At 40.9% G+C, this 10,179-nt stretch overlaps 2 protein-coding genes and 1 non-coding gene across 3 annotated transcripts; 1 reads left to right on the top strand and 2 right to left on the bottom strand.

Moving 5' to 3' along the window:
* Positions 1–95: 95 nt before the first annotated feature.
* On the bottom strand, positions 96–1,068 carry ACRALDRAFT_2026577 (uncharacterized protein; the record flags this gene model as incomplete). The annotated part of the gene is made up of 3 exons (XM_071020398.1): positions 96–470; positions 543–795; positions 1,061–1,068. 3 exons carry the CDS (start codon positions 1,066–1,068, stop codon positions 96–98), a joined length of 636 nt encoding a protein of 211 aa, XP_070878276.1.
* A 1,218-nt stretch (positions 1,069–2,286) lies between these two features.
* Positions 2,287–2,362, bottom strand: ACRALDRAFT_t88. The gene has a single exon. It is a non-coding gene; the product is annotated as a tRNA-Tyr (tRNA).
* A 1,248-nt stretch (positions 2,363–3,610) lies between these two features.
* ACRALDRAFT_1069319 (uncharacterized protein) lies at positions 3,611–5,060 on the top strand (the record flags this gene model as incomplete). Its single annotated transcript, XM_071017658.1, has 4 exons — positions 3,611–3,661; positions 4,389–4,447; positions 4,594–4,660; positions 4,950–5,060. The coding sequence occupies 4 exons, from the start codon at positions 3,611–3,613 to the stop codon at positions 5,058–5,060; spliced, it is 288 nt and encodes a 95-aa protein (XP_070878277.1).
* Positions 5,061–10,179: the final 5,119 nt, after the last annotated feature.

Consider the following 10,179-nt stretch of genomic DNA (forward strand, 5'->3'; position numbering starts at 1 on the left):
TGCCTAAATGCCGTGGTCTCATTCTCCTCAAATAAGCGTTCCTCCAAATTCAGCTCGTAGTATATCCGCGAGTCTGAATCGATGCCAAAGGCTCATTAAATTGCTTTCTGGGTCGGAGAAAGCAAGCCCTGGGCGTATAACCAAGCAGTGATCTTTGCGACACAGTCCTCCACCGACAATTCGTGTGTCCGTATCCGAATCTGGGGATCTAGGGGTTCCTCATATGGGGCGGTTATTCCAGTGAAGTCCTTGATCTCACCCGCCCTGGCCTTCTTATATAAGCCTTTCGGATCACGCTGTTCGGCAACTGCGAGTGGGACATCCACGAAGACTTCAATGAACGGGATGGGATCGTCGCTGTTCGTATTTGCTTGTTCATGCAGTTCCCGTGCCATCTGTCGGTCAGCCCGATAGGGGGAAATAAAAGAAGATATGACAATAGTGGCCGAGTCCGCAAAAAGCTTGGCAACCTGGCGAGATATTAGAGACGGAATATGTGAAAAGAGCAGCCCTTCCGGTGAGCAGCGAGACTTGTCTCTCACCTCTGCGATGCGACGGATGTTCTCATTTCGGTCCTTTTCTGAGAAACCAAGGTCTTTATTCAGGCCGAACCGGACATTATCGCCGTCAAGGCGGTATGCGGAAAGACCGAGGTGGAGAAGGTGCTGCTCCAAAGCAGTGGCCACAGTACTCTTTCCGGAGGCGGAAAGCCCAGTCAACCAAATAGTGAAACCCCGCTGGCCACGAAGATGGTTGCGCTCATGGCGTGACAGTGAGGGGTGCCAGGTGATATTACTTGGGCATATCTTTGTTAACCAATATGCCTTGAAGCGCTACATCGTGACAGAAGCCTAAGCCCAAGGAAGAAACTTCGAGTTGAGTAACACAACCGAGGGAGGACAACTGAACGTAGAGATCGTCCTGGAGATCCGAGAGAGAGAGAAAACCCCGCCCCGCGGAGGGAAAAGGAAAAAAAAAAAAAAGGGGGGGGGGGAGAGTGCGCGGTGGTGCGAGAACAGATCGAGAAATTGAAGGGATTTGATGTTTCGGTTATACGTACGTTGCCATGGCTTAGACCTTCGAGTTGTCCCAACAAGTAGCTTGGGAAAAGATGGGCCGTTTACCGCGAATAACCACAAACTTAGTGATCTAGAGAATGGAATCATAGGGTGCAATGCTATGTAGTGGATGGATGCTAACTTGAGTTAGGTAGGTAGTGTGTAAAACGTTCTGGAAGTGGAGGGTTCGCAATGTCACGTGACCAGCGGCCTCTTCGAAATAGTCAACCTAGCCGAAGTTACGTAAGGCCCCGTTCGAGAATTCCGCCTAGTTAACGATTTTCTAGCCTAACTTTTATCTAAGATATATCTTTAGCTAAGACGCTAAAACCGCGCCGTCTCTTTCTTTTAATATACCCTTATATATAATAAACGATTTTTACTTAGTAGAATATAGGCTAGATGCTATAGGATATAGGCTATAGCCTTATAGATAATCAGATACTATAAGGTATTTATTTTATTTTATTAGTTCTTACTCCGCTATCCTATATATATACTAGGAGCCAGAATTCTAACTATACGGTTCTTCTTAGATGCCTATAGGGGGGAAAACCATAGTATAAGACTTAGGGAACTAGTATATAACTTAGATAAAAACCCCTATACCCTCCTCCTCTAGATTTACTGCCTTATACGGGTGCCGCGGGGGCCCCGATACTGACTTATCTATTAATACGAAACTTATAGCTTCGGTACTAGGAAGCCTATAATATAGCCCGTAGCGGCTTTAAAGCCGACTATATACTCGAATTAACGGCGCGCGCGTAGTTATCTCTGTTTATTTATACGCCTTCCGTATACCCTAGGGTTAGCCCCTACGGGCCCACTTATAGGCGACTTATATATATATATATATTTACGCTTCCTAGGGTTAAAGCTCCTAAGCTTCCCTTACTCTTTAGATAGCTATAGGTAGAGCTAACGCAGGCTACGTGCCTACGCAGAACGCTTACGTAATAGTATAAGAGGCTGCTTCCGTATCGTGGAACAGACGCCGCGTATTTTACCCACGCGCTTAGGGATAGCGCGATACCGTCTTCTCGTTTTTCCACGGTGGGGCGACCAACTCCTCCGTGGCACCCGTTAACGACTAGCGAAGCCGGGCGGAAGGTGGGTCTAACGGGCCCCCTGTTTAACCCTTATCGTATATGCTAAGGCAGATAAGGGCCCCCCAGAACAGGATCCGAGTAGCGTAAAAAAGGAAAAGGGGTTCCTCTTTTGCTTGCGCCTTTAGCCGGATTCGAACCGACCCAGTCACCCTTAACTATATACCAGGTATACCACCACTATACTATAGAGGCACTATAAGGTATATATATATATATATATTACTTTTATATAATATAGTAATAACTATCTTCTATATAAATATATCCGGACTAGGTTATAGTAGTATAAAAGAAATTATAGCGGAGTCTTTAGATAATATACTAGACCTAAAGAATACTAGTATATAATCCACGGCACTATCTACGTCGAGGATATAGTAAACGCAGAACCTTAATAATATCTTCTCTAATAACTATATATCTAAGGGTAATATAAATAGCCGGAGTGCTATATTATAGGGCCTGTCTAGGAGTAAGTCTATGTTTCCTTGTCTAAACAGTCTTTATAAGGAAGATAAAGAGACGAAATCGAGTATAAACTCTATACTTAGCTAGTTACGGCTTATTATAATAGTACCCTGTTAGCGACTAATAATAAGAAGCTAGCGAGGCAGGCTGCCTTAGGAAAGCATTTACTATATATATATAAAGTATTTGCTCGAGCTAATCTAATAGTTAAGGCTATAATAATAAAGCTTAGGGTACTAAAAAAGAGCTATAGGCAGGGTTTACGCTTATTAAGAAGAGTAGAGTTAATTACTATATCGATAAAACTGGTATAATCGATATAGATAATACATAATAGGAGGTATTCGAGACTAAGTTCGGTGATATTAGTAAGCGTAGTCGGAAGCATAGAGGACTATATAAGATTAAGAGTCTTTTAATATAGATATAACCTAATATTAGCGGAATAGGCTAGTATATTGTTAATAAATTAGGCTACGAGTAGTGGGCTATACGCGCGGAAGAGAGGGAAATCAAGTAAAAAGCTATTGAATTCGTAGAACTGTAGGGTTACTGCTTGTTGCACGAGCTTAAAGCTGCGTCTAATATTATTGATATTGTATGTGTAAAGAGCTGATTTCTGGGATTTCTTCCTGGAACCGGGGCTGGCAAAAGACCCTGGAAGATTGGGTGGCAACTGTTATGTCAAGAGCCTACGCGAAGTTTATCACGCCACGTTCTTAGCTTAAGTAATAACCAAGATATCGTATTTACGATACCTAGTGTATTTATATAATATATATCATAAGCCAAGTATATATATACGCAGAATACGTATAGTATTATAGTATAGGTTAAGCTAGTTATAAAGTAGACGTCTAGTTATATAGCTATAACTATATACTATTTATTTTGGCTTAGATATTATACTTATAATTATTATAATTAGGGCCCGACTAGGGAGCCTAGACCAATTGATATCGGGGCTATAAAATGAGGCGAAATGAGGCGTTAAGTGGACACATCCAAACGATTCTGAAAGCCGTATGTACTATACCTACTTCGTATATATACTTCGTACTTTATGCACCTATGAATAAGTTCGATGCCCAGACTATTAGAACTCAGGATATCTAGGGGCGCGTATACGGAGTAATCGAAGCTCTATAGGCCCTAGGCTTATAATAGAAAGGCCACCTAGGTATATCTTTAGGAACAGGTAAGCTTACGCGGTGTGACTAGGTACCTATCCTAAGTACGTTGCGACTTAAACTATTATTAGGTTCGTATAAATTAGATATGGTACTGAGAGCTTTCGGAGTTGCAGCCATGAATCCACTTTCAGCCTTATTTTGTAGCACGGATATTAATCCGTCTAGGCTCCCTAGTCGGGCCCTATAATTATTACTTAGTATACGTATAATATCTATAATATTAACACCCCCCGGTAAGCTAACTCTTATATAATAAGTGCAGCTTAGTAAGGTTATAGTTATGGTTATGTTATAGCACGGTAATCCTAGTATATCTAAGACTAGAATATATAGAGGAATAAAATAGAAAAACCTCTTCTTTTTTAATTTAAGGGGAAATTCCAAAACCCTTATTATTATTATAGTATACCATTATTTCAAGGAAAATTTATAAAAACTTTTAATATCTAGGAAAACCCGAATATACAAAAACCTAGTTATACCCCCTTATAAAGAACTAAGAATACTAAGTATTAAAACCTAGTATTTTAATTCTTTAATATTAATATATACTATAGTGGTGGTATACCTGGCACACGGTTAAGGGAACCGGGTCGGTTCGAATCCGGCTAGAGCCGTACGTAAAAGAGGAACCCCTTTTCCTTTTTTACGCTACTTAGATCCTGTTCTGGGGGGCCCTTATCTGCCTTAGTATATACGATAAGGGTTAAATAGGGGGCCCGTTAGACCCACCTTCCGTCCGGCTTCGCTAGTTATTAATAGGTGCCACAGGGGAGTTAGTCGCCCTACCGTGGAAACAAGAAGACGGTATCGCGCTGTCCCTAAGAGCGTAAGTAAAATACGCGGCGTCTTTTCCACGATACAAAGGCAGCCCCTTATGCTATTATATAAGCGTTCTGCGTAGGTATATAGCCTGCGTTGGCTCTACCTATAGCTATCTAAAAGAGTAAGGGAAGCTTAGTAGCTTTAAACCCCAGGAAGCGTATATATAAGTCGCCTATAATAGGCCTATAGTGATATACACTAACCGTATATATCTCTGGCTAGCCAGTACTATAGGACCTATAAGAGGATTTAAGTTAGGTAACCTTAGGGTATAGTAAATAATATATAAATAGGATATATTCTCTAACGGAGAGGGCGAGGTTCCGGCTATATATATCTACGGGGGAACCTCGGGCTATCTAGGACTAGGCGCTATACTAGGTATAGTGCCAGGACGGTACTAGCACCGGTCTAGCGCTATACTAGTTTAGTGCTAGTATAGGGCTAGCACTAATCTAGCGCTATACGGGTTTAGTGCCCGTATAGTGCTAGTATTAATCTGGAGCTATAGAATTTTAGGTCCTAGTATAGTGCCGGAATATAGTGCGTAGCATATACTCCGGGACAGATAAAGCCCTGCGTCCCGCGGGTTTCGCCGTCCCTTAAGGTCTACGCCGTCTAACTTAGACTCGGCGTGGCGGATTATAATACTAGTAATAAGTGGTAGACGCGGTCACGATTCTTTATTTTTAGCTAAGGCTAAATAAATAAAAAAGACTATAGTATAGAATAGCGCCCTATAGCGTATATTCCTAATTCCGTTAGGCTCCGTTTATAGCGTTAGTAATTACGCCCGGCCGCCCGCCCCTCCGTTATATATTTACTAACCTAGGGCCTAATATAGATAAAAGAAAATAAAGAACACGTAAAAAAAAGAAAAGATAATAGAAAACATCTAACGGTAAATAAGCCGAATCCCCCGTTATTATCCTATTATAGAATCTTAACTTCGGGAGCCTCGGGATCTATACTAGGTAATCTCTATTTCTCTATAGGCAGGTCGAGGATAGTAGCTACGTTCTCGGGGGTAATATCGTCTAGACGTCTTGTTAGGTCTTCGCCCACTATATCGTATAAGGCTAAAAGCCCCTTACAGCTATTCTTACTATAGTGGTTATAAATAGCGGCGGTGTGGTGGATAAGGTCTATAATTAGCTAGGCGTTGCTTATTAGTCTATTCGCTATAATGATATGCTTATTACCATCTAAGCTTCTATCCTCCTCTAGTTTAGCGACTTGGATAAGCGCCTCTATACGCTATATTACGACAAGGAATAGTATATCTATAGCCTGCTAGACGTCGTTATTAATAACGTGCTTATTAATAAAGTCTATTACGAATTTAGTTATAGGTAATAGCGTTACGATAGCGTGCTAGCGCTAAGTCACGATAGCTAGCTTATAGCCCTTATATTCGAAGTCTTCCCTCGCGACGTAGGTATAGGCGTCTTTAAGGCGGCCCGCGAAGGCCTTAGCTGCCTAGATCCAGATCTTATCTTCGCCGTTAATAATAAACAGAAGTCTCTTAGCCGCGGGGGCTGATCTAATATCCTTATAGGCGCGTTTCCAGCCCCCCGTGATTATTAGCGTGGATAGCCTAGCTAGTACCGGGGATGGTTATAAGCTGGTCTATCCTAAGATATCCGTGATAGACCTAATAGTAGGGGTTAGACGTTATTAGAGCGCTTATAGATAGTTCTTAATAGCCGTTACGTGCAGCTAAATATACTCGTAATATTCTTTAGTGCCTATAATAAATGGGTCTAACTTAATATCCGTCTCAGAGCTTATCCACCGCGTCTGCCAGCGCTAGGCTAATACTAGCTGTTTTATTAACCTTATTAAGTATTTTAGCCGATATGTAATTAGCGTGGAACGCCGGGCTTTAGCGGCTATTTAGCGTGTTATGCGTGCGTATAGGTAAGCCCCTCTCGGTTACTATAAGCCTACTAGCTTATCGGGTAGACCCGTAGAGAAATTAGCCGTTAGGCCCGCGGGGTGCGTTATATCAAGCCATTGCTAGGTACTACTTAAACGATTACTTATACTAAGGCTAATACGCGATAATATGATTATTATCTAGCAGAAACTATAGCTATAGGTACTTTACCGTAATATCCTTTACTCTGCCGACGCTAACACACTTATTAGCGATAGGCTCTAGGGCGAATATAGTACGCTTTAGGCGTCTGTTTTAAGGGTTATCGTACCCTCTTTTAGCTAATTAACGGCGGTAGCGTTTAGTAATTACTTCGTAGTCTATAATTCACTATTTAAACGCTAGACCGGCTATAATAAGATTATATACTACTCCGTTCTTATCCCCGAAGAGTGTTATAGCTCTAAAGTAGCTGTTAAACGTTAGGCCGGAGCCGTCCCGGCCATTCCTAAACCACCGGGTAAACTCCTCGCGGAGCTTTTAATCCTTTGATTTATAGACGTTTATTAGGTACGTAACTATATAGAAGGTCGTGTTAAGGGGTATATAGGTGTATAAGACGCGGCTAGGGTAATAGTAGGCTTAGTATAGCAGGGCTATAATAGGGGATGGCGCTAGACGGTTATATAACGGGGCAATTAGCTAATTATAAGGGACTAGAATAGGAGTGGATTCGGTTAGGCACTATTGCCCTATAGGAGGATATATACGATAGGGGTTATTATAAGAGAATCATTAGGCGAGCTTATAGTTAAGGTGATTATTATAATCGCTAAACTATAGGTAAAGAATAAAGGAAGATAGCGAAGCTATAGGCGGCTAGGAGAAATCTTTTATTTTTAATCTAGCCGTGCTGATTTACGTGTACGCCGGGGCTATATAGCCGATAAGGCTTCTATTCTTATTAGTTTAAGATTAGATAGTGTTATTCTTTCTATATCGGTTATACCTTTTAAAGGAGCTCCTATTATCACGGGGGACGGTTCTTTAGCCCTAGCCTAGCTCCGCCGCGGGGCTAAATAGGTCCCTTTAGTTCTTTAGAGCTCGCCGGGCTCTAGTCTTTTAACTTCTTTTACTCCTTTTAATGCTAAACAAAGCACCTCTAAAGCTCTTTAACGTTTTTCGAATTCCTCTACTAAATCCGGAGCCTCTATTACGTCTACTAGCAGCTAGACGTTCCACTAGTCCGGCTAGTCCTTTTATCGAATAAGGTACTCGGTACGTGGCTTACCTCTTCCCCTATAAGTAATCCGTTTATCCAGGATAGCTTCGAGCTTATAGTACTTATATAGGTCCTGCTATTACTCTTAGCCCCTATCTTATATATCGATTAGTCCTTTAGTCTTAGGTATCTCCGCGAACCTAACTATTTAGAGTTAAGTAATACTGATAATAGGGTGTATATTAAGAGTCTTAGGCAGATCTAATCGGTACGCTAATAGTAATACTTACTTAAGGACCTTAAAGGGGCCTATCCGTTAAGCACTAAGCTTAGGGCTAGCCTTACCTAGGAGCGAGTATCTACGGCTAAGGCGGATATATACGCGGTCGCCGGGCTTAAACCGAATATTACGCTGTTTCTTATCGTATAAACGCTTTATATATATCTATGCTATTACGATAATAAGTTACGTATCTTCCTAGAATATTTCGTGTACGAACTTAGGGTTAACGTTTCCGATTAGGTCGAGCGGACTATTCGTTTTAGTGCCGTATAGTATCTTATTTAGTATATAGCTAAGCGTCTTATTAAAGGCGTTATTTAGGTTAAACTATAAAAGTATAATTACCTTCGCCTATAAGCCGTTTAGGTTATCCGCTAGGTATATACGTATCCCGATCTTAATAGTTTAGTTCTTCTTCTCGGAAATACTATCGGTTTAGGGGTGCTAGGCCGTTAAGAACTCTAGCTTAGTTCCGGCTACCTTCTATAGAGTTATCTAGGAGTCTAATAAGAACTTAGAGTTATAGTCCGAGATAATAGCGCGGGGAATACCCTAGTTACCTATCTAAGGGGCTTAAAAAAACACGGACGCCTAGTCCTTTACGGTATAGGTGCTATGGCCAGGGATAAGCAGGGAGGCCTTTAATAACTTATCCGTAACGGTTAGGAGGGTATTAAATAAAGGAAAGCCTTCGCGCTGGTAGGGTATCCCTATAAAGGGCACTTCGGGTAGCCCGATAATAAAGTCTATAGCGATAGTATAAAAGGGGATTAAGGGCGTTCGGATAGGCTATATCTCGCTAAGGGGAGCCTACCGATCTATTTAGTGGGTACGATATATCTTATATTAAGCGATATATAAGTCCACCTCCTTATAGAGTTATAGGATTACGAAGCGGTTAACTAAATCGTATTATATCTATTTAGCTCCGAGATAGTATTAGTTATCGTGGGCGGCTTAAAGGAATTCCTTATATAGGGAGAAGGGGATATAAAGGCGTTTTATCTTATTTAGATCCACTTAGTATAGGAGACTATTATCCACCTTAAAAGGGATCTAGACTAATAAGTTATAGTTAGTGTTTTAGGTAAGGATAAATGCCTACTTTAAATCGTGAACGTATCCTTTAATAATCCTTTATTATATATCGTCCTTTATTTAGATTTCGCTAATATAGTGTATAGCCTAGTCTTCCTAAATCCGGTCTAATTCGCCTAGGCCTTCGCCTAGGGCGCTATTAGTGGTAGGTAGCCGAGATAAAGTATCTGCTACTATATTCGTCTTACCGGGGATATATCGATAATCTAATTAGAATTAGCTAAGAAACTCAGAGGAGAGGGTAAGCTTTATATTTAGCTTAGTCTTATCGGTGCTAGATAGGATAGTTAACTTTATAATACCGATAGTAGCGGCGTGGTCTATAAGGACTATAGTCGGGTTATAATAAACGGATTAAATAATAGTACGGGTTTTATAAATAGCCTATACCAGGTAGGCGACCTTAAGTTCCGTGGGCCAGTACTTCTTTTTAGCGGTATTAAGGCCCTTACTAATATAAAGCACTACTCGAATATTAGTTTTCGTAAAGGTTCCTTTAGTAAGCTATTTAGTCTTATCGACTAGTTAGAAGAGTATAACGGAGAACCTATACTTTTTAGAGGCGTCTAGCTAGATAAAGAGGATCTTAGTGGGGATATAGTGGAATAGGTAAGCGTCTAAGGTAAAAGCGCTAGTAATATCGTGGAATATAGCTAACTCTTTAGTAGTAGCCTTAAACGTTATACGTTTAGTATACGCCTTATAGGCCTATCCCTTATCTTTCCTGATTTAATAAGCCTCGGTAAGAAGGGTTATTTTCCGTTATTAAAGGGGAGCGATTCGATAAGAGAATCGGGGAATAAGATAGCGAAGCCACCCTATTATCCCGATTTAATATTCTAAGGACTAAAAAGAAGTTAGAGGGCGGATCTTTTATAGAGCCTCGGTATATTCTTTAGTATTTAATAGCCTAAGGGCGTCGACCTTAAATCCTAGTAGTTAGATTAACGGATATCTAATAAAGGACTTATTAGGAAAGATACTAATCCTTTTTTTACTAAACAGGGAAAGCACTATGTTTAAGTGCTTAGTATAGTCGTC

This window comes from Sodiomyces alcalophilus (genome assembly GCF_042370955.1).
Source record: "Sodiomyces alcalophilus JCM 7366 unplaced genomic scaffold ACRALscaffold_2, whole genome shotgun sequence".
Classification (NCBI taxonomy): Eukaryota; Fungi; Ascomycota; class Sordariomycetes; order Glomerellales; family Plectosphaerellaceae; genus Sodiomyces; species Sodiomyces alcalophilus.